Here is a 22,003-nt window from a genome sequence, read left to right as displayed (position 1 = left end):
CCTGCCACATTCAGAATGAGCAAGTCCCAGCATGAAGGTAATTATAAAATATGGTATCTTACATTCAATATACCCGCCAGAGCCCGACTGACAAGAACTCCAGCAAAAGATTTTGATATGCCAAAACATAGCATCGATATAAACAGTCCACTCAAGCCAAAGAAAAGCACCGGCCGCCTGCCGATCCTATCTGAAAGGCGACCGTACTGAAGAATACATATAGATTCAGTAATAAAGAAGAGCGATTCCTGTTGACAGAGCACACATTTATAAGCGCCCTGATAAGCAGACGCCGAAATCAAACTCACTATCAAGCCTGCGTAATATCCTATTTTCGCCTTATTGCCATGGGTAACTCCAGTTTCATACACCAAGTTATTGACAAATGGGAGCAAGACGCCGGCTGTGGTAGGCTCCGAAAGAAGCATGAGCAATAGGGTGGATACTTGGAGCCAAGGTATGGGAGCTGGCTCGTTTAGTTTCTCGCTAGACTCATCCATAGATCCTTTCTCATAGAGGACGATTGGAGATGGTGAAGAGGGCGGCACCTTAGTTCAGAACCGTCATCGTTAACTCTAGGATGGAGGGCAGACATAATCAGAGACAAGAAAGTCTAGCCTTTTTTCGGGTATATCCAGTCAACTATGTGTGCCGACTAAAAGCCAGAAGGGAAGAGGGAACTACAGGACCGGTGGTCCCTCTGGCTTTTAGAGCATTTTTGAGCGGTACCCCTTGGGCCTCGTGTCCTGGCTCCAGCGGATCTGTAGTAGCGACGTAAAAGTGACGACTACCCTCCGCAATGAGCCTCAATTCAATTCACTCGAGCATCGATAGAGGCGTATCGTGTTGCTATATCGCGTATAAAAATATTGGCCGTCAGGTAAATTGGTAAGGGACGGCACGATCACGAGCCACCCCAGAATTGACCCGAATAACAGATTGTGAGCCCCGAGTGGTAATAGCTAACAGGCCGACTCGTGTAAAAGTTGCGCAATTGGTGTTCGTTCAAGTGGTCAAAGCACATAATATCGTAGCCCGGCCAATAGGTTACCGAGAGAGATGGCCGAGAACCGCTAATATTACACATCACGATTCGGGCGATCGTGTCGATCATTTTCCAACGAAGCTCAAGGCACCAAGCAAGTACAAGCCAGCACATTCTCTTGGACAATATATTCAACCGCCACATGCGATCCAACATGCAAATTATCCGGGTTGCATATGCCGTTTAGCTTGGCTGAGCGCTGGAACCGAATAGACAGAACATACCCTGCTTGCTCGCCTTTGTAGCAGACAAGTTAGAAAGAAGCATGCCCAGCTGACATCCACGCGTGGACGGAAACATGATCTTCCCCCATATGCAAGTATCTGGCCCTCGGAGAAAACGACGTCACTTCCTAACTTCCCTCTGATAGCTTCAGTTCCTTATCTAGTCGTATGACCTCGTGGTAATTGCTGGTTCGCGGCCTGTACCTGCAGGAACTCCAGTCCATTCCATGGTATAAAAGTTTCGGGAGACCTCAGGTGTGAACTCAGCCTCCTACAGAACAATTGCTTGTGTTCATAGGCTATCTCTTTGACAGGTACGTTGGTCCATCAATTGACTTCCAAGCATGTAGAGCATACTGAAATAAACAACTTTTTAGCTGTACTACAGTCTTCAAGTTCAACATGCCATCTCGTAAATCCTGGTTCAACTCCCTTTTACTTGCTGGCCTACTCCCGCTTCAGGATGCCTATGCACAACAGTACCTTCTTGGAGTAGGAATAGGTGATGTAACGGGTGGGTGTTCCTCATCCTCAGCCCTTTTGCATTATTTAGCTTGTCGGTAGTCCAGTGGTAAAACCAACATGATGGGTTATGCGGACTTGTCTCAAACAGATACCGGTCTCCATATGCGCCAGTTTTCCCGGGCCTTTATCGTTGCGACCCCAGGCACAAATTCCGCCAAAGACAGGATCTTGTTCATCAATTCCGACCTACAATCGGGCGACACGGCCATTCGACGTGGAATCCTTGACCAATTAAATCAGTTGTATCCAGGTTTGGTGTTTATTCGTCCATGGAATCACAGACCAACTCCTAACTACTTTTTCAGGTTGTATACCGAGGCAAACGTTGCGCTTGTCGGGACCCACTCGCACGCCGGCGTCGGAGGATTTTTGAATAATTTGTTACCAACACTCACTAGCTTAGGATTCGTCAAGCAAACATATGATGCCATTGTAAATGGTTGGCTATATGATTATTGATCAGCCTACCTACTTGATATCCTAACCTCATATGTACTAGGCACCGTCTTGGCTGTAAAAAGGGCGCATGAATCCCTCGCACCGGAACACTCTCGCTCGGCAATGTTACTGTTCTCGACACCAACTTGAACCGTTCTCCCTACGCGTACGAAGCTAACCCGGCCTCCGAGAGGGCTAGGTATCAGTATGATCAGGACAAAGTAGGTAACCATCTGAGCACTGAGCTACCATTATCTTATGACGTAGGAGCTGCACCTACTTAAGTTTACGGACAACTCCGGCACTGCTCGTGGTCTCTTGAGTTTCTTTGCCGTTCATGGAACAAGTTTGTATCAGGTGCCGTTTGTTATATCGCCCGCCATCCTCCAATCATAGTAACCATGTTTCGTAGAACAATACCCTTGTCAGCACTGATAACAAGGGAATGGCTGCATATCTGTACGAAGGTAATAATTTGATTATTCTTCAAGCTTCCTATCTCGCCAACATCAGTGCCTTCATCTTGCAGCCGACGTCCAACCTGATGCTGCACCCGGAAAGAATACATTCGTTGCTGGATTTGTCCAAGGTGAGCCAAAAGATATCGACCATGTGATAATGACCCACTTCTTGTTCTTCAGCCAACGTCGGAGATACCACGTTCGTAGCTAAGAATATTCGTTTTCACGTAATTCCACGCTAACTTTGTTCACGCGACATGCGTCTAGTCCGAATACGTAAGTAATGCTATCTATTTGTTTGGCCAAGATTGTGAAATTCTGTGTCTTCCAGCCTCGGTGCATTCTGCGAAAGCCCGGGAAAGCCATGGGACGGTCAACCGTGCGAGTATCAAAAGTCCACATGCGGGAATGTAACCCAAGGATGTCACGGACGGTACGCCTTTTGCTTTGCGTAGTATCGAGCTAGGTTAATTAAAAACTCTAAAACTAAGTGGTCCTGGTTTCCAAATCTCCGACTTCGAGTCTAACCGTATTATCGGGGAAAACCAGTACCTGGGCGCTAAGAAACTTATGGCCAGCAACTCGTTGACTGCTGTCAAGGGTGCTGTTAGAAGCTTGCATACATATGTCAACATGTGCGTAGCGTTTTGGTCTCGCGTTCTCGTATCTTGGAGATTGACTTGTCGAATTACCACCAGGTCGAATTACTCGTTCCCGCTCTCTAATGGAACAACAGTTCATACATGCCCGCCCGCGATGGGTAAGTAGTAAATCGAGTGCCTCACAGTGTTAAAATTCACAAAGATAACTGTAGGTTACTCATTTGCTGGAGGAACAAGCGATGGCCCTGGAGCATTTGACTTTACACAAGGAGAGACCGCTGACGGAACCCAGTAAGCCCAATGTGGTGGATTAGCTTGGCCCTACTTACTAGCCCAATGTGGTGGATTAGCTTGGCCCTACTTACTTTGTGAACAGGAATCCTTTCTGGGAGATAGTTAAAGGTATGACCCCGCTCGTTGGCTTACTCAATAGTGCGGTGTATTCTGATCGCACTTATTTGTGTTTAGGGATTATAACTGCACCTCCAAGCCAAGAGCAAAAGCAATGCCATTATCCTAAGCCTATTCTACTGAATACCGTGAGGGGATTCCGCGCATATATCCAGAGGAATCTGACCCGATTATACATATGATAGGGTTACACAAAGTTCCCTTATGCATGGCAGCCAGATATTGTGGATATTCAAATGATGCGTGTCGGCCAATTCGTTGTTCTGGTCGTTCCGGGAGAATTTACCACTATGGCTGGCGTAGAATCAGGTATGTTAGTTCGCACTCGCCTTGCTATTTTTACTAAATTGACATCAGGGAATCGGTTCGAGCAAAATTGATTGAGTCGGGGTCATTGGAATGATGCTTATGTAGTATGGGTTAGTCTCATCTGCCATTCCTCGTAAGACCTAATTCGTTAACGTGATTTGCATGATAGCCGGGCCGGCGAACACCTATTCTCATTACGTTACTACTCGTGAGGAATATGGTATTCAACGATACGAAGGAGCTTCCACTATATATGGTCCTTGTAAGCAACTGAAGTTTGGGTATGCAATGTCTTGTAGCTCATATTGGTTGAAACTTCAGTTACGCTCGAAGCCTATCAGAACCTTACACTGGACTGGTCTCGTATCTAGCTGACGGTGCATCTTCATCTCCACCAGCCGGGCCCATTCCGGAGGACTTGGCCAAGAGGCTATCTCGCTTCAGGTACGCGCTTGCCTTCCTATAAATTACAGGCAGCTAACCCACTACTTAGACTGGCGTAGTCTTCGACGCAGCTCCTATCGGAAAGTCCTTTGGAAGTGTCCTGACCGATGTAACTGGCATATAAGCGTGGCCAAAAGGTCACTGCAACCTTCCAAGCTGCGAATCCTAGGGTGAGGAGGGTACAACCAGGGAAACTATAACTCCCTACTAACTTTTAAATAGAACAACTTGCGCCTCGAGGGAACTTTCTTGACTATTGACCGTTTGACCGGTAGCACCTGGTCAACATACCGAACTGATTCTCACCCATCTACAAAGTTCAGATGGACCCGTACTAATACGGTTTGTATAGCGGACCATTCTAATGATAAGTTGACTAATATCCCCTTGATATCTTTAGGTCCTTGGACATAGCACTGTTGAAGTTGAATGGTACGATATATTTAGTTGTATATGATCTATATACTAATTTTTGGATAGGATTATTGAATCGAACGCCCCAGGTATATCTCTTCCCACAATACCAAGCTTAGAATTACTTGACTGATCGGGTTCTTTCGTAGCCGGAACGTATCGAGTCACCTATTACGGCGATTCCAACCATTGATCGGTTCTATCTCTTCGTTCACTGGACGATCAAGCAACTTTACTGTCTCCGCTTAGCTGGGAGTTATCTCGTGTAGTTTCATAATTCCGCTGAGGAATATATGGTACTTTCCTACAAATAAATTTGCCTAGCTTTTTTGCCGCACATATCGTCTTAAATCGAGGGAATATATGTACTGGTACAAAATCCAATCTGTCCTCACGAAGTGTAATAAATGAGATAGCTTGTACTTGGATAGACTCAAGTCTATTCTGGGTGCTATTCATATTCACATTTCATCAGCGATGGGCTACTCAACAATTATTGTTTTGATCGTCCAGTTACTATAAAAGGCACTGGATCTATGAACTTGGCTATTTCCAATTGAATTCGGAGAACAATTCCGAATTCAAGCCTGAAGTATAACTCATCGCGTGATAGCCGTCCTTACTTCCCAGCCCCCTCCATGATACCCCATGTTTTGTTCCGGCTTGATTCCAGCTCGTGATAAATAAACGGAGAATATATTGGAGGACCATCCGGGTCGTACGCTACAGGCTCTGAAGTTCACATGCATAGTGTCTGGATCCACCCATCACGTCTCCTTGGATTTACCCTTGCCGCTGTCTGCATCGTCATCGCTCTTATCGTTATCTTTGGAATTATTCTGACTGCCTGATCCGCTTGGACCTGCACCTGGACTTGACTTGGCTGCCTGTGCAGTTTCATAACATCTCCTTGAGCCAGCCATTCTCCCTTCGAAGTTCGACTGCTTCCTTCTCGAGTTCATCTGCTCGACCTTCAAGCTCAATAACAGCTTTTCAAGCTCCATCGTACGTTGCTTCTTTTTGACCCGGAATCTCGCTATGCTAATAGGTTAGTGTTGCGCCTTACAATTGATATACTGGCTTACTGATGCAGCAGTATTCCGGCGTCGTTTGTCCTCAGCTATGCGTGGACTTCTTCATCTGTCACGGCTGAGCCACTCGGCTGGTTATGACCTGGACTTCTCCGGCGCTACTGGTCGATCGGCCTCGAGCAGGAGAGACTCGAGATGGAGGCGCAGAGGATGAGGCAGACGCTTCGGGAGGGGCCTGGGTTGTTGACTACCGGGGAGGGAAGTGAGTAGCTTCCTGCTCCCGCGCAAACAAGTGCATGGTATTGCGCAATTTCGGCCGGAGTCAAGGGTTGGATCTGGGACTGGGCTGGAATACCAGCTGAGAGCTTAAATCCCACGGATTCCCAAATGGATCGGGAACAGAATGCGAACTGGTCTGTGGATTCGAAGGGATAGTATTCATTGCCCCGAGCCCTAACACATCATACGGTGACTGCTGGCCGTACTGAGCGGTGGGGAAGAATGGGTGAATGTCCCATGGCACTGAAAAGCCAGGTACGCCTCCTATGTTTGGGTGGATATTTCCTTCTGGTAGCTGATGTGAAGGAGGATTATTTGTAGACTGACGTCCTCCTGAATGTTCTTGACTGCTTGATCGCCTATTATTGCCCTCCATGCCAAATGAAAAAACAATGTTCTCCCACCGCTCGAGCTCTCTTTTAATATCTGGTTCGCGCGTTGATAGGTCGATCGTAACAGCTTTCTCGGCGACTACTCTCGGAGTGTCGGGAGGAGTGCCAAGTGTGGGTGTGCTAGAGGGTGATCGTTTGATACTGGTAGCAGTGGTTGACGACATAATTGCTTCTGCAGGGTATTAAATAGCGTATGGTAAGGTGTATGGTGCGAATATAATCCGGCTAATAATCTACGCACGCAGCGAATCGCGCAACTGGGCCTGCAGGCACGAGCACCAAGAAACTCGTGTACTAGTTTGCCTTGGATGTGGCTCTATCGATGCCCGAGAAATTCTTGTAAGTATTTGGTTAAAATCCGGCAGTTATTAAGAGATTTTACGAACTGGAGAGCTGGAGAGCTGGAGCTTTTGGTGGCCGAGAGGACGGTGGAACAGCCAGGATCTTGTCTTAAAAAAGCTGGATTAGATGTATTCGTCCCCGCATGGCAAAAGAACCGGGGCCATCAAAGCTTCACGGCGCATTCACCCACCACTTTTACACACGGGGGACTTGATTGTGGAATAGCCTGCCTGTATTGCGTGAGGAAGGCGAGTGTAGACGATGGCGAGCGGGCACGCCATCGATATCTAAGCACATATGGCTCGTATACAAATTAGATGGGCTCATTACTCCGAAAGGCTACAGTAATTAAGAAGTGAAATGTGAGCGGCCACGAGTACAATAATGATTACATTTCAGTCTTAGATTCACTTTTATACTCTGTCCAACGAATACCAGTCGCCAGTCTGATACATGTATGCTAACACCTACCCAATCATATTGATTAATACACATGACTCAGTCTGAGTCAGTGCTTATAGGCAAGTGAATATATAGGGAGAATGGCTATAAATGGACAGGATGGTATAATGAGGACAGAGAGGCGGCACGTCAAGTCGAGGAGCAACTAAGATTGTGTCGTCAAACGAGGTCGGAGGGTGGCCCAAGGCTGTTCTCATACCTATTATATAGCGCTTACTGACCTGAGCAAATAATTGATTAGAGTATGTATGAGTGAGTGGGCACCGGTATGATGTAAAGGGCACGAGGGCTCACCGGGCAATGAGGGCAGCATTTAGCGATATGGACCCTTGAAACTCGCAGTAGATAGTATGAAGGGGAGAAATAGGGCACACAAGCCCATGAGATGAACCACATAAACACAAAAATAGCGCATATCGGGTGGATGAACTTCGATCAGGTATAATTTTACGATCTTGGATAACTCTATGACATTCTACATCGCGCATACAGCGATGCAGTATAGGTCACACAGAGTTAATTAGTAGAAATAGTGATTGGAATCAAGCTCATGATCACATTCATTCTGTTACCTGTACATATGTAGACTTGCTCCGAACCATGATATTTGAATAAATGATGCAATTCACAAGTGTCAACCCAATAGATTCAAGTCCATTTATCGACGAATAACTACTCGATATGATTCAAAAAATACATTCTCCAAATCTCGCAAGTCCTCTCGAGTAACCATGCATAAACCCACAAAAGATCTATACTACTGCCCTTCTAACATCCATCGTAGTTTCCCTGGGATAACAGCTGGGCAACCCGAAGTATCCATACTGAGGGGACAGTCGTTGGTATCTTGGCAACACCGGATGCATGCGCGACCAGCCTGGCTCAAGGAGCTCGACATAGTGGTTGTATCTGATATATATAAGTAAGTTCTGGGGTTGTCGAAGTATTTACTCGCTGAGTCTAATGTGGGTACTCACCCCCTCACAGACGCTACCTTCAGGATTTCCCCTACCCCCGTCCCACCGCTGGAGTGTACTGCCCGCCTCCATCACTAGGATTAAGTTGAGGATAGGTTGATACATCCATCACTACAAAGACACAAAAATGAGAAATCAATGGTATATTGAGATGCCAGTGGCCCCAACCGCCCATGGTATGATGATACTGAACATATTGTTGTCCACTCCTCCACTACCCCTTTCGAGAGTAACGCTTCTCCAGAAGTTTCCTGGAAGTTGGCCCTGCGATGGATCGGTATACGCCGAAGGCGAGCAGAAAGCCTGCATCCCCCCGGAGTCTCCGATTCACCAACAGTAGCCCCAGCTATGCGTGGTAAATCAGGCAATCTTTTGAAACGCATATATAGCTTTAGTGGACTGGAAAAAAATAGAGTAAAAACGGTTTCTTACAATCCGACTCGCTACGAATCAGTACAGTATTGTCGGGTGCGGCTCGACGTTGAAGCGGTGACGCAAAACCAAGGGCAGCGCAAGCGAGCAAAGTCACAGCAGACAATAACATGGCTGGATTGTACAGGACTTAACTGGAAAAAGAACAGGGGGAAGTAAGGCTTGGCGTCTCCTACTCGCTGAACCATTGGCGTTTTATACCCGTCGTGTTCGCGTGGGGCGCCAGCCGTGGGCAGTGCGTGCAGTCAAAACTCATGGCAGTTGTACACGTACCCATGTAGAGATCACCAAAAAACGGCCGTGGACCTGAATTGAAACGGTGATATGATAGAGCCCAGAGGCACGTTGTAGCTTGGCTTGGGAACGTATCTTTTAATAGCGACTGTGTTTACGTTAATTCCGAATACTTAACGCTTGAGGCAGTACTATATAGTTTGTTTATGTAAAAGGCACCCCAATTGTGGTCAATCTAGACCAGCACAAACGCGTCATTTGGCTATTCGCTTATAGATCGGCTTGAAGATTGGGGGTTAAGGTATATGCGTTTGCGGCCCAAGTCCGGCATAGTTCCCATGTGCACGTGTTGGGTGATATTTTAAAATGTGATTTCATTTGTGAAACGACGAAACTATACTCATCTCTCAAGCATGCTCAGTAGGGAAAAAATAAAAATGATTAGTGATTACAAAATTTTCAATAAAACACTATCGTTATCCTTTAATAACGAAAAGGAAAGAGAAAATGTCCAGATGTATGTATATAGTCCAGTTGTACTAAGGCAATAATCCTTTGGTTTAGACTAACCCCAAAAAACAAACGTTGGGTCATCACGATGCACGCCATTAACAATACGTCCCAGGAACGACCGCTGGACAGCCCGCAGTGTCCTTGTCGAGCGGACAGTCACTGTATTCTTTACAGCAGCGTATGCACGCACGCCCAACATCAGGTTCAACAATTTCGACGTAATGATTATAGCTATAGTATGACGGAGGTTAGCTCAAACGCGTCGAAAGGGGCTCGCGAACACTGACTTTTTGCATTTGCTACCACGGGGTTTCCTGCACCGCCATCGCCTCCGCTCGAATCGTACTGTCCTCCCATCATTGTCGTTCAATTGAGAAAAGCCCTTTTAATACATCCGGTGACTTGTGAAATAAACCAGGTTAAATTTCAATACAAAAGTAAGACAGGTATCGTAACTTACGCTGGACCCAGTCTCCTTTGCCTTTGCCTTTTTGTATGTAACCTTTCTCCAGAAATCATCGGGGAGGTACCCCTGAGAATCATGAGAATGAGCTGAGGTGGAGCAGTAAGATTGCATTTGCCCTTCTGATTCGGAATCGCCAATATTTGTGTGGGCATGACGAGGCATGATTAGACAATCTGTTTGTAATGTGCACCGTTAGCAACTATATGAGATTAAAAATGGAAGTGTTTACAGTTGGAAGCACTCTCAATCAGGACAGTATTGTCTGGGGTGCGCGCGGTTCAAGAGGGGAAGCAAAGGCCAAGGCGGCTGACGCGGCCAATAATGCAGTAGAGAACAACATGTTGTGAACGTGGATGTATCGTAAAGGGTGAAAGGTGCAAAGGGGGTGAGATGGCTGGTGAGCTCCTGGTGGGGGCCTCTTTTATACTTCCTGAAGATAGGGAAGGCAGTACGGATCTCGTGACCCGATGTAATAGCTTACTCCTTCAGTCTTCAGCCTGTATTTACAACGGAGTAAGGGGGTCATTCCGAGACCCCCGCACAATTGAGCGTTTGAGTAGGCAGTGGATCAAATATGAGGCGCATGGCATCGTGATGGTTCGTTGATGGGCTACGAAGCTCGAGTGCACGTTGCAGATCAGTACATAACTGCGACAGCTTGTGTCGTTCGAACCTTGATTTGAATCTTTCGAAGTGTAATTAAAGGCTTGGCAACTTCAAAACTCATAGATCTTTGCGTGGATCTTTGCGGGAAGTTGGTGTGATCGGTGGCGCGGGAAATCTATTAATAGGCTGCCATCTCGGACTGTGGCTGTGTGATCGGCAAGGAATGACACGTGACAATGTCCCACACTAAGTTTTGTTTGCCCAACCATTACTGCGATGACCAAGGTGAAGCGTCCTCGCGCGGTGCAGGGAAAGACCACGGCTGAATTTAAGAGCCCCGAAGGTCTCATTGAAGCCCTCAAGTCCCGAAACCCTGATGTGCTTAAAAATAGTAATTATTATCATTGGATTACGTTGAAGCAAGCTCATCCATTTTCGGCAGCTCTTGTTCATTTCGAAACCAAATCACCGTGGCATATGGCGAACGGCCTGGCATTAGGGATACACGTATCGTACTAGTGACCTCCTGGCTTGAGAAATCTCCCGGGGGCGAATGAATTATTTGACATTTGGGACACTGGATCTAATGTACGTCCTGGTAGCAGACGAAATTGCCCAGATCCCTAATATCATTACTTATGTCAAACAGTTTACGTCCCTGGTCCTTATCTCGCTTGCGCATACTATATCGCTAATATCCGGAACTCCCGCTGGCAGCGTCCACGGACCCACCATTTTGCGGACACTGCTCGACAGCACCCATGCCAGACGATTGAACGCCCATTTAGCAAGTGGACAAAACGGATGTAGTGCTCGCTGCCCTCAAAGTTCTAGGTGCAGCCGCATTGATAGATCAACGGTTGACTTTTGATGCTGTTTCCTGGACGGCAAAGGTGCGTAGCGTTGGTAAGCGGACCGTACCTGGTTCTTTGACAATCCACAGGCTCTACCAAAACTCCTTTCACATCGACATCGAACGCCAACATCCGAACCTCTGGTTTATCTATCTATTCGCACTGCCCTTGTGACACTCATTCTCGCACTTCTTCCCTTGACTTTACCTATCGAGTTGTTCACTGCGTTATTCAAGGGAATAGCTCAAGATGAGGGTGTGGTTGTTAAATTAGTCTTAGAAACATGCTGGGAAAAGGTCTGGGGTGACGTCAAGGTTCCGAAGAGCTTGAAGGTGAAAGTTTGGTGGAGTAGTTATCTATGTATGTTGGCGGATCAGTCTCACCCTGTTCAGGACTAATCACTTTTTAAATTTTGGGTCACTGCAGTTACAGCCACTCTACGACAGGATGGACCCTGATATCACAGACCCTTTGGCACCTGCTGACGTCGTTCATCACTTCCTCCTCGCCCTATGTACCAAACCAGGTACGGGCATCTGCTTCAAATCTAGAGGGTGGTACCCTCGTCCATCGAGAATCCTTTCGAAGACCTACGTCCGGCAGGGAAGGATGAAGGAGGTGAAGAGGAAGGTAGTGAAGCGAACTCAAAAGGGACAGTTTATAATCCTTTGCTACTGAAGTTGTTGAGGACTTTACGACCCGCTGTGGATGCAAGGCAACATGAACTTGCAGTGCGAATTTTGAACGCATGTCCTGACTTGGTCGGTGCTTACTTTGCAAAAGGTATGGGTGAAATTTTCGCTTCAACTTTGAAACACTTTCATGACACTCAGCTTAGGTGCCGCACAACTTGGACTTAGCTTGGAACCCCGACTATCTACAAGATGGATCACAAGCGTCGGTTTTATTGCTTCAGTCGTCAAAGCAGATCTTCCGACTGATTCCTTCTATATGGATGCTCCCACACACTCTCGCAACCTCATCGACCTCGAGCAGAGCGTACCGAGCAGATCCTCCCACCACTTTCTGCAATCGTCGAAAGCGTTATCCCCAATTTATTAACACGAGCATGGTTGACCAAAGGACTTCTTGCAAAACCTGCTCCATCGGAGAACCAAACACGGTCCCGGCGAGCACGGGAACACTCGTTCAACATACGACAATTCGACTCATCACCCAGTGTCTACTCAAGTTGTCCAATGTTCTCGAAGCATTCCCTCCTGGTTGGAGTGAACGTGCTGCAGAGGTTGTGGACGCGGTCCGAAAACGAGTTCCTGAATTGGGAGTTGTGGTTGGGATCACTCAAGAAGCTTCCAAGGCTCTCCAGAAAAACGAGGACACGACCATGGATAATGAAGTGGAAGTCGGGAGCTTTTGCTCGCAGAGGGTTCTTTGAGACTGATGTGGCTTTATGCACGAGTTTTGCCTGGTACGATGGCTGAGACGAGATTCGATGTTGGGAAGCTTTTGCAAGAAACTGAGGTTAAAGAGACTGAAGATGGCAAGACGAGTGGAATCGTTGGGTTGAGAGTCATGTGCCAGATCCATATGCTTCGGCTTTTGGGCGAAAACGATCAATTTGTATGGAGTGCGAAGCCCTGTGCGTTATTCATTTATCTATTCTCTTGGAACTATATTAACACACCGATACAGCGGGTTCGCAACATACACATATGTATCGCCTGCTTTCGTTGCACCTTCGAACACCTTACCTACAGTTACGAGCGGCATCAGCCTCATTGGTCGTGAGACTACTCGGGTCTGGCGTGCTATTTGAGCATGATCCCAAAGAGATACTGGCATGGATCGAGTCTTTGCCCAGAACTAAATATACAAACTCGGCCGGCACCGAAGACGATATTGCGATTTTCCTCGGCTTTTTTGACGATGTGCTCTCCCGATGCGTCAAAACTCCGTACAAATACCTGGAGCAGGGCAGGCAGCTTTATTCTAGCTCCGGTGATGTTTCGCGGATGCCTAGTCCATTGTTCATGGCGCTTCTCGAGCAGCTGCGGCATAAACCGATGGAATCCACATCTCGTCGATTGATCGCCTCGTTCGTAGCACGGCTTGTCAAACTGCTCGTTGGAAAGATGGAACTCAAGGATTCCAAGGCGATCGCTGGATATATGCGGGATATATTCGTTAAGGAGGGCGGAGAAAACTTTGGACTAAAGGTCGTTTCTAGGCTGGAGACATTTTTAGATGATTTGGTGCCAGCTGAACCGAAATGGATATGGACACGAGCGTAACATCAACACCTGCTGCGGTTCTTTTGTACAGGAGATAGAGTCGGTGGATACCGCCGCAATAAGACGGTCAAAGCACAAGTCTCGGCGAAGATCGTAGGCGGGTACGCAGCTCAGGCGAGGAGCTTGGTGCGCTGGATCTTATCAAGCTTCTCAAGTTTTTAGTGGGTCGGTCCGTTGACGAAGTCGCCCTGAGAGATTTTCTGGAGGAAGTTGAATTTAGAACTCTTTCGGCCTCTTTATCAACTTTGGTGGGGGACAAAGAAACGATGGAAAACCTGTTTAATGCGTAAGTAAATTATTCTTTTTTTCTGACGTTCTCACATGCCAAAATTACGTGCAGGATGTTACTCCCTACAGCATTGAGGATAATGTTTCAACAGGACGTCAATCTCGACATTTTCATACAGCTTTCCTCAATTCTTTGTCTCGGTTCCCAGTCGAGCTCCTCACATGGGCGTGCGGTCTCATGGCCCATCAACTTGGCGCCGCTATTGCTACAGCTCGTCAGAGTACTACTCGTGCTTGTTTAAGCATTTTAACCTCTCTTTGCCAGTATGCGGGTACTACTTCAGAAAAGGATAACGTGAAGCACATCTTGTTTACCAATCTTCCTATCGTTAAGTCGCATTGATGGAAATACTTGGGTTGACGGTAAGTCCCTGGCAAAAGTTTGAGAATGTAGCTTTAACTTTGTGATTTAGAATGCAAAGGAATAGTGTCAGCCCTTCTTAATAGGGACAACGATAACGACCTAGCGTTAGCTTCTCCTTACTCTCAATACTGGTCTGGGTCCCTCCTGGAAGCTTCATCAACCACCGAACTTGAAGTAAGTGTGAGCATAGAACTAATTGTCAATATGCTGATCTCCTTTGAAGGCAAATGCACCCGGCTTTTCTGTTTGGATTCCGTTCACTCCAGCCTCCACATGCATCCGGGTATTGAAATTGACTCTCTCTCGCATTCAAGACTGGGAAAATATCTCTCCTACATTGAAATTGTTACTCGAGTCACTGGGTGACCACCTTCGTGTCAGTACCTCGCACGAAACAGATTCTCGACAACTGGCCTCGGCACTTCCTCAACTGATCAAGCTTCCAAGCTCACTGATTTCCCTGGTCTGCTTAAGCTTTCCTCGACTATAGTCCAACAGGAACTTCCCCTTTGTCTCGATCTATCTTCGGTTGAGGCCAATAGGGGCCTTTCCGACATAGTCAAGCAGGCTACTGGTCAATGGTCATCGCGAACTGGCGTAATAGACTCTGTTTCGTGGCGGAATTTCTTGGGTTGGACTGAGACTGAGGAACTTGCCAAAATGAGCACGGCACTAATATATTTATCGAAGAATGCTCGGGATTCCTTTGTAACTTGGATGGAAGAGCAAGACACGATAGGTACCCATTCCATTGGCCTTGTTTCGCCCTAGTAGATTGTTACACGGCGATCGCGCAGGCCGGGGGAGACAACTTACCTCTGGAGCGAACGTCAGTCAATAAAATACTGGATTGCGCGGCCCGCACATTGTTCAAGCGTGGGGAATCTGAAGAGCGGCAACGCTGGGCAATGCATATACTTTTTACGATAACACAAAAATTTCCCAGAGACATCGATGCCACTGTCCAAGCTGTTACCAAACGGTTCCCTTCAAACCACAAGGATGTGTTCCACCGATACGCACTCGTTTGTCGCCCACGTGGCGTCTCAATCTCATTGGGAGGATTTGTTAGATTCAGTTATCGATTCCGGGCTACTTTGGCTGGTTAGGAGATTCGCAGAGGATGAGAAAGACTCTCCCGAGTTGCAGTCGTGTTTGCCTATTTTTGGTGAGCATCGCGTTTGTTACATGGCATATGATAGTTGTTCACCTCGGGAGCCAGCGGAATTGCTTCCCAGATCCACAAATATTAAGCCCCACCTCGCTGAGCCAGTCCTAGTTGCTGCAATAAAAAATCGGCTCCAATCTAGCCGCGTGATGGATTTATGTTCACAATTAGTAACGCATACATCCTTAAAGGTAGGGTTAATTTGCAAGATCGATCTCCGTTTAGCTCACGCCTCGTTAGCCAATGAGCGTAAACAAGCTTCTTCAGTCCGTTTTGCACCATTCGGCATTTGCCTCAATATGCCAAGTTACGCTCTTGCTCAAAGATGGGCCTGTTAGCCTGCTCCGTTCTCTATTCCACAAGCACCCATCAAGCACTTGCCACCCGAGTCATATAATTCCGCTCCTCCATATATATCGAGGGACTCTAAGTCAACAGGACACTCAGATCTTGTCTATATTCCATTTATTCGAAAAATCACGCCAGATATCAACCTCTGACATCTTGAGGAACTGGACTCCCGACCCCTCACATACACAACCAAAAGATTTCCTATCGGCTGTATGCAATTTTAACCCATCGACCATGTTCCGAACTTGCGCTTCGTTCCCTCAACGAAGGGACCCTCAATCTATGGAACTTGAAGCTGGGGATAACAGGAACGATGTGTACGATCCTAACTTTGTTTTACCACTATTAGTTGCACTTATGGCAAGCGAGGAGCCCGTAACGAGTATGCAGTGGGTCGACTTGTGTCGCACTAATGTCATTTCACTAGCCGTGAGCTCCTTGTCCTCCAAAAGACCGACTATGCGACAACTGGGGTACGCAGCATTGGTCACAGCTTACACACGGCTTCCCGTACGTACATAAGTCGAATATGTTACCCCAGCCAGCGTTAACTGCTCTGTAGGACGTAGACTTTCAAGAGCGAAATCAACTCATATATACCCTAGATTTGCTGCGTAACTTGATACCCCAACCTGATTCAACACCATCACACACAATCCCGCGACTACCCACATACACGACCCTCCTCTTTTCTCATGCACTTAGGGACGTTTTCTCTCCCGCTACGCCTCTATATCCATTGATATCGAGATTCCTATTGCAACGACCGCAATTTGACCCCAAGGATGTACCTCTATTGTACACACTTTTATACAGTAGCTCTGGGGAATGGAGGCGCGAACGGGGTTGGATACTACGCTTTTTGGCAGATGGGATGCGTAGCACTGAGGACTGGAAAGTTCTCAAACGACGACATACCTGGGACCTACTAGCAAGCTTGTTTCAATCCTCGATTGAAGACAGGATGCTGAGACTATCAATACTGGAGGTAGGCTCAAATAGGCAAATCATTATACGCCCAATTAATCAGAGTATTTACTCTTCCTCGGCAGGTTCTGATAAATGCCATGAAGCTGGGGATAACAGGAACGATGTGTACGATCCTAACTTTGCTTTACGCTATTAGTTGCACTTATGGCAAGCGAGGAGCCTGTGACGAGTATGCAGTGGGTCGACTTGTGTCGCACTAATGTCATTTCACTAGCCGCGAGCTCCTTGTCCTCCAAAAGACCGACCATGCGACAACTGGGGTACGCAGCATTGGTCACAGCTTACACACGGCTTCCGTACGTACATAAGTCGAATATGTTACCCCAGCCAACGTTAACTGCTCTGTAGGATGTAGACTTTCAAGAGCGAAATCAACTCATATATACCCTAGATCTGCTGCGTAACTTGATACCCCAACCTGATTCAACACCATCACACACAATCCCGCGACTACCCACATACACGACCCTCCTCTTTTCTCATGCACTTAGGGACATTTTCTCTCCCGCTACGCCTCTATATCCATTGATATCGAGGTTCCTATTGCAACGACCGCAATTTGACCCCAAGGATGTACCTCTATTGTACACACTTTTATACAGTAGCTCTGGGGAATGGAGGCGCGAACGGGGTTGGATGCTACGCTTTTTGGCAGACGGGATGCGTAGCACAGAGGACTGGAAAGTTCTCAAACGACGACATACCTGGGACCTACTAGCAAGCTTGTTTCAATCCTCGATTGAAGACAGGATGCTGAGACTATCAATACTGGAGGTAGGCTCAAATAGGCAAATCATTATATGCCCAATTAATCAGAGTATTTGCTCTTCCTCGGCAGGTTCTGATAAATGCCAGTGCGAATAAACATGCAGCAACCTCACTCGTTCTATCGTCGTCCATAATCTCTTGGATCCACATGCAACTTGACCATACGCTCCCTTCAGAAGCTCTGGTATACCTCAAAATTCTTGAGAATATGGTAGTCGTACTCGACCATGAACAGATTGAACAGGCGACATCCGGGCATTGGCGAGACAGTGTAGCAGAGGTGGTCGGGAAAGTTGTTACATCATGGTGCGTCTCGGCTGGCAATCATTCAGCCACGAACCACTATATTAACATATTTAACAGAACCAGAACCTAGTTTGATGTGCCTCGCTTCTCGCATTTTGCTTCGTCTGACTGCCAAACTCGAGTACCCCCCGAAATCATTTGCCCATGCGGTGAAAACAATAATGAACACACTGCCCTCACTCGAATCGTTCCCTGTTCAGGCACCCATGAGTCCATTATCGACGGATACAAGCGAACCTCTGCACACGAGCCGAAACTTATTACAACCCCTGGCAGGTACCCCGGTTAAACATTGGCTATCAACTATTAGCGCATTGTGGGCACTGTCTATGAGATTGGACGTCGATAGTCGCCTCTGGGCCGGGATAACATGCAGAGCCTTGTTCGCCAATGTAGTGCTAGGTGGACTCGGTGACCTTGCCTGGGTGAGAGACCATAGTGTCGCAATGGTAGTAGGGGCTTCAGTAGACTCAGCCAAGTAGACTCCAAATGTATTTTTACAATGTAACACTCGAATTTGAGACATGCACACTATTCGTTCAACGTTATCTATCCCATGTTTCACTTTTTACTATACAAAACAAGGCTCTGGCATGGACCGTTGTGAAACTTTGAGTTCCACTAGTGATATACGGCCATCCATCTTCTCTACGACTTGATTTTAGCCTTGGACATATCGAAGCACCGCTATGCTCTCCATGCCACAAGTACCTCATCCGTGCGGAATCTAAATCCAACGTCAAGCCTCGGTAAGGCCCATAAACGAAAGTACATTGGCTCACCGTTGTGTACAGGATGTCTTTTCGAGTGGGGTCTCGTGTCCCATTCGATAACTAAGGCCTGCGCGATCATAATACCATTATCGATACAAATCTAAGCACTTCAAGTGAGCGGCAACGTATCGGTCCAACGAAGCAGTAGTGCACATACCGTTCGTCCGTAGCGAACACACTTCCACCACGCTCTTTTGCCATTATCCCCATCATTTCTTGTAGCCGCTCATTGCCTGCTCTGATGGATTAGTGGGGCTAATAAACTTGGTATTGACATTACTGACATCCAACGCCGCCGACGATTAACACTTCTTTGGAACCTACATGCGCCATTGCGCGCTCTGTGATTTCAACGAGCATGGCAAAAACGGTCTCTTGAAGCGAGAAGCAAAGATCCGCGGGTGTGATAACGTCTTCGTTTTCGGAATATTCCTATCAGCGATGGGATGGTTAGAAGTGCATTGTACCCCGATATTCAAAAAACCTTACACCATCTTTCCTGAAGCGTTTATCAAGAGTATAGGCCTCGGTGGAAGTAAGCAGACCCGAAAGGGAGACGTCCATCCCTTTTGTTGTATACGGCAACGGAACAAGCCGCTTCCACTAATAGATTTCACAGTGTGAGTGGGATGAAAATGGGCTTACGCCGGAGGTCAGAGCGCTCTTTACCGTTTTGCCGTTTGCTCAATGTTGTATCCGGGACTCGGATCGTTGCTGAGGCTGATGACTCGAGGGGACTCGGATCGTTGCTGAGGCTGATGACTCGAGCAAATCGGTCCAACATGTTTCCGACAGCGATATCGAGCGTCTCGCCGAATATTCTATATCGCTATAGCCTATCATGTGCACGGATAGTAAACCCAGGTCGGATGGCGTTTACTTACTGCTGCGAGTACGCGATGACTTGAGTGTTGCCTCCGGATACGTATAATACGATTGGGTTCGAAGCACCAGTGATATGGCGTCCCATTCAATGTCTTGTACCCCTCACAGTTAGTGTTTAATACATATCGGGATCTATTGGTTAGGCTCACGTCCGACACAGTGGTTGACGCCGACTAAAGGCTTGTTGTATAGCAATGCCAAGGTACGAGCGACAAGTGCCACGGATTGTAAGGGTGCCCCCATCCCAGGACCTATATGATAGCGACATCCAAGACTTCCCAATCAGATCAAATTAATGGCTTTATACAAACGGACTGGACCTTTTGTAAAGCAAATACAGTCCACAGCACTCAAATCAATATCAGCATCAGAAATAGCCTGTTTGATAATTTTCAATGCCCATTCACGGTGGTGCAACGCAGTATCTCTAGGCTGGAACCCTCTCCTGGGGGAGTGATATAGGTGTGTCGGACATTAGCGAGTACGGACACAGATCCGTCCATTCCATGGCGAATTATTCCGGCTCCGAATTTATTAGCAGAGCCCTCGAGTCCAAGTGCAATCAAATCCTTGCTCGGTTGCTTTGAGCGGTGAGACTTTTCTGAGTCTTCCAGGCATGGTTAAAGTTTGGAGCAAGTGGTAGGGGGGCTAGTCGCCGAGCGCTTCTGGGTTGTAGAATCGATTTGGTAAATTAATTAAGCGTGGCCGCAATTGAGTCCAGAGTCGAAATTCTTCATATGTAGGATTGGCTACCGAATCGCCGTCCGCACTGCCCGTATATCAATATTCTGCCGTATACAAACATCGCATACTATGGCTGTATTCCCGCCTGGTACCATGACCAAAAGATCGAAGTCGTAGTCCTCATCGATCTGGCTTTGCTTTAGACTCCCGAATCGAGAGGATTTGGGCGATGGGCTGTGGAGCATGTACGGTCACACGGACAAGGTGAACGTGGCTCTCCACTGGTTCTACGGGGAACTCCGACAGGTACCCGTACCTCGAACGAGTTGTACTCGTAATTAATGGCAATTCTCATGCGAGCCGATTACACTTACAAGTAATCGAGATGTCCACAGGATAGAAATTACCTAAAGGGTATCGCCTGTTATTCAGTCTACGGGTCTAGTACATGCGACTGTCCTGACCACCTCGGTCCGGAAATGCGCATTTGACTCAAAGAACCCAATTTGTGTGTCGAAAACGTGTCCTCCGCTTACATCCATCACGACATTGCCGCCTTTTCCATGCCCACTGCATGACACGCGATTCAGTGGGAGAGACACCGCCAAGATCGAGGCCCTGTCGATCACTTAATTTGCGCCAATTATATAATGCTTGAGTCGGGAGCCAGGAATAGCAGAGCTCATCCTCTCTCGTCCCCTTCTACCCGACACGACATTTCACGAACCCACCATGCGTCTTTCGTCTTCTCTTCTCATCCTCTCTGCTACCTTGGCTCTCGCTTCACCGCTTCAGCCTCGTGCTGCCCCCGACAATACTGTACTAATCCAGAGCACTACCAAGTGTTGGTGAATTCTTCAAGTCAACTCTGTCCATCTCTGACCACTCGATCATATCGACTGTATGGTCATGCCACGCAAAGCCATACCGACATTGGCGAATCGGAAAAACCGGGTGGAATGCGCGTGTATTGCTCAGCATCTGCCCGTACCGATAATTCCCAAGGGCTGTTTCCCACAACTTCTGGAAAAAAAGTCACCTACAAGACAGGAACGGGCAAGAAGGGCAAAAAATACGTCCAACGTAAGAACTATGGGCTTCTGAGGGTCACCTTTTGGTATCTTGCTTACTGCTCTTTCTTTCTTTAGTCACTGGACGGATTAACAAGGGATTCTCCCAGCTCAATGACAATGACGGCGGAGGACAGTATGATTCGAGCGGTGGAGCTGGCGGAAAAGGCAACCCACAAGGCAGCGTGTGCACAGGGTACGTTCTCAATCACTTTGAATCCCTTCTTTTCTAACATTCGATCGATTATAGATACAAGCATTATGTTCAACTCGTCGAACCCAACGACGGCCGCGCATGCATTCGCTGTTGTCAAGACTATAACGACTGCCCGCTGGACAAAGACACTGCCGGGTGTCCTGCGGTCATTCCAGGAACTTACTGAAATTAAACCGCGACTGGCCCCAAGATTGAGGGATAGGTTGGGATTCACACGACTCTATGGGCATATTCTCGGGTTTCACGAGTTTGATAATGGACTTTGTTATGGACGCTTATTGAATATAGTCTGAATTAATTGCGTACTAATCGAGATTCAAAAATAACCATAACTGTGTGAATACCAACTGGCAAGTTTACCTGAGAGCTATGCTAGTAACATTTATCACGAACACCACCATCAACCCGCAAATAGCTAATTCATTT

The 22,003-nt window shown here is 47.2% G+C and overlaps 7 protein-coding genes across 7 annotated transcripts; 4 read left to right on the top strand and 3 right to left on the bottom strand.

Annotated features, from left to right (window-relative positions):
- Positions 1–1,671: 1,671 nt before the first annotated feature.
- RhiXN_07235 (uncharacterized protein) lies at positions 1,672–5,066 on the top strand (the record flags this gene model as incomplete). The annotated part of the gene is made up of 26 exons (XM_043327051.1): positions 1,672–1,761; positions 1,834–2,233; positions 2,294–2,363; positions 2,426–2,453; positions 2,500–2,589; positions 2,645–2,699; positions 2,762–2,821; positions 2,874–2,892; positions 2,961–2,969; positions 3,025–3,126; positions 3,185–3,328; positions 3,392–3,453; positions 3,508–3,586; positions 3,672–3,697; positions 3,764–3,834; positions 3,892–4,015; positions 4,064–4,070; positions 4,121–4,125; positions 4,185–4,277; positions 4,337–4,373; positions 4,414–4,459; positions 4,509–4,568; positions 4,682–4,801; positions 4,860–4,891; positions 4,940–4,962; positions 5,023–5,066. 26 exons carry the CDS (start codon positions 1,672–1,674, stop codon positions 5,064–5,066), a joined length of 1,896 nt encoding a protein of 631 aa, XP_043185523.1.
- Positions 5,067–5,492: 426 nt separating this feature from the next.
- Positions 5,493–6,739, bottom strand: RhiXN_07234 (basic region leucine zipper protein; the record flags this gene model as incomplete). Its single annotated transcript, XM_043327050.1, has 6 exons — positions 5,493–5,605; positions 5,661–5,914; positions 5,959–5,993; positions 6,047–6,151; positions 6,195–6,262; positions 6,316–6,739. 6 exons carry the CDS (start codon positions 6,737–6,739, stop codon positions 5,493–5,495), a joined length of 999 nt encoding a protein of 332 aa, XP_043185522.1.
- Positions 6,740–9,587: 2,848 nt separating this feature from the next.
- Positions 9,588–9,895, bottom strand: RhiXN_07233 (uncharacterized protein; the record flags this gene model as incomplete). The annotated part of the gene is made up of 2 exons (XM_043327049.1): positions 9,588–9,766; positions 9,823–9,895. 2 exons carry the CDS (start codon positions 9,893–9,895, stop codon positions 9,588–9,590), a joined length of 252 nt encoding a protein of 83 aa, XP_043185521.1.
- A 988-nt stretch (positions 9,896–10,883) lies between these two features.
- On the top strand, positions 10,884–12,857 carry RhiXN_07232 (nucleolar pre-ribosomal-associated protein 1; the record flags this gene model as incomplete). Its single annotated transcript, XM_043327048.1, has 7 exons — positions 10,884–10,998; positions 11,050–11,114; positions 11,396–11,500; positions 11,551–11,793; positions 11,894–11,987; positions 12,050–12,244; positions 12,322–12,857. 7 exons carry the CDS (start codon positions 10,884–10,886, stop codon positions 12,855–12,857), a joined length of 1,353 nt encoding a protein of 450 aa, XP_043185520.1.
- Positions 12,858–12,895: 38 nt separating this feature from the next.
- On the top strand, positions 12,896–18,430 carry RhiXN_07231 (nucleolar pre-ribosomal-associated protein 1; the record flags this gene model as incomplete). Its single annotated transcript, XM_043327047.1, has 16 exons — positions 12,896–13,061; positions 13,115–13,709; positions 13,787–13,999; positions 14,071–14,216; positions 14,267–14,273; positions 14,336–14,364; positions 14,415–14,539; positions 14,589–14,741; positions 15,774–16,266; positions 16,312–16,394; positions 16,447–16,872; positions 16,937–17,043; positions 17,089–17,170; positions 17,223–17,648; positions 17,713–17,948; positions 18,019–18,430. The coding sequence occupies 16 exons, from the start codon at positions 12,896–12,898 to the stop codon at positions 18,428–18,430; spliced, it is 3,699 nt and encodes a 1,232-aa protein (XP_043185519.1).
- Positions 18,431–18,796: 366 nt separating this feature from the next.
- On the bottom strand, positions 18,797–19,691 carry RhiXN_07230 (glycoprotease/Kae1 family metallohydrolase; the record flags this gene model as incomplete). The annotated part of the gene is made up of 7 exons (XM_043327046.1): positions 18,797–18,821; positions 18,879–18,954; positions 19,006–19,153; positions 19,211–19,220; positions 19,267–19,324; positions 19,367–19,542; positions 19,606–19,691. 7 exons carry the CDS (start codon positions 19,689–19,691, stop codon positions 18,797–18,799), a joined length of 579 nt encoding a protein of 192 aa, XP_043185518.1.
- A 1,331-nt stretch (positions 19,692–21,022) lies between these two features.
- On the top strand, positions 21,023–21,743 carry RhiXN_07229 (uncharacterized protein; the record flags this gene model as incomplete). The annotated part of the gene is made up of 4 exons (XM_043327045.1): positions 21,023–21,138; positions 21,213–21,373; positions 21,439–21,556; positions 21,611–21,743. 4 exons carry the CDS (start codon positions 21,023–21,025, stop codon positions 21,741–21,743), a joined length of 528 nt encoding a protein of 175 aa, XP_043185517.1.
- Positions 21,744–22,003: the final 260 nt, after the last annotated feature.

Source organism: Rhizoctonia solani, chromosome 13, assembly GCF_016906535.1.
Source record: "Rhizoctonia solani chromosome 13, complete sequence".
Lineage (NCBI taxonomy): Eukaryota > Fungi > Basidiomycota > Agaricomycetes > Cantharellales > Ceratobasidiaceae > Rhizoctonia > Rhizoctonia solani.
The sequence above is the reverse complement of the archived record's forward strand: the minus strand, read 5'-3'. Positions and strand labels throughout refer to the sequence as shown.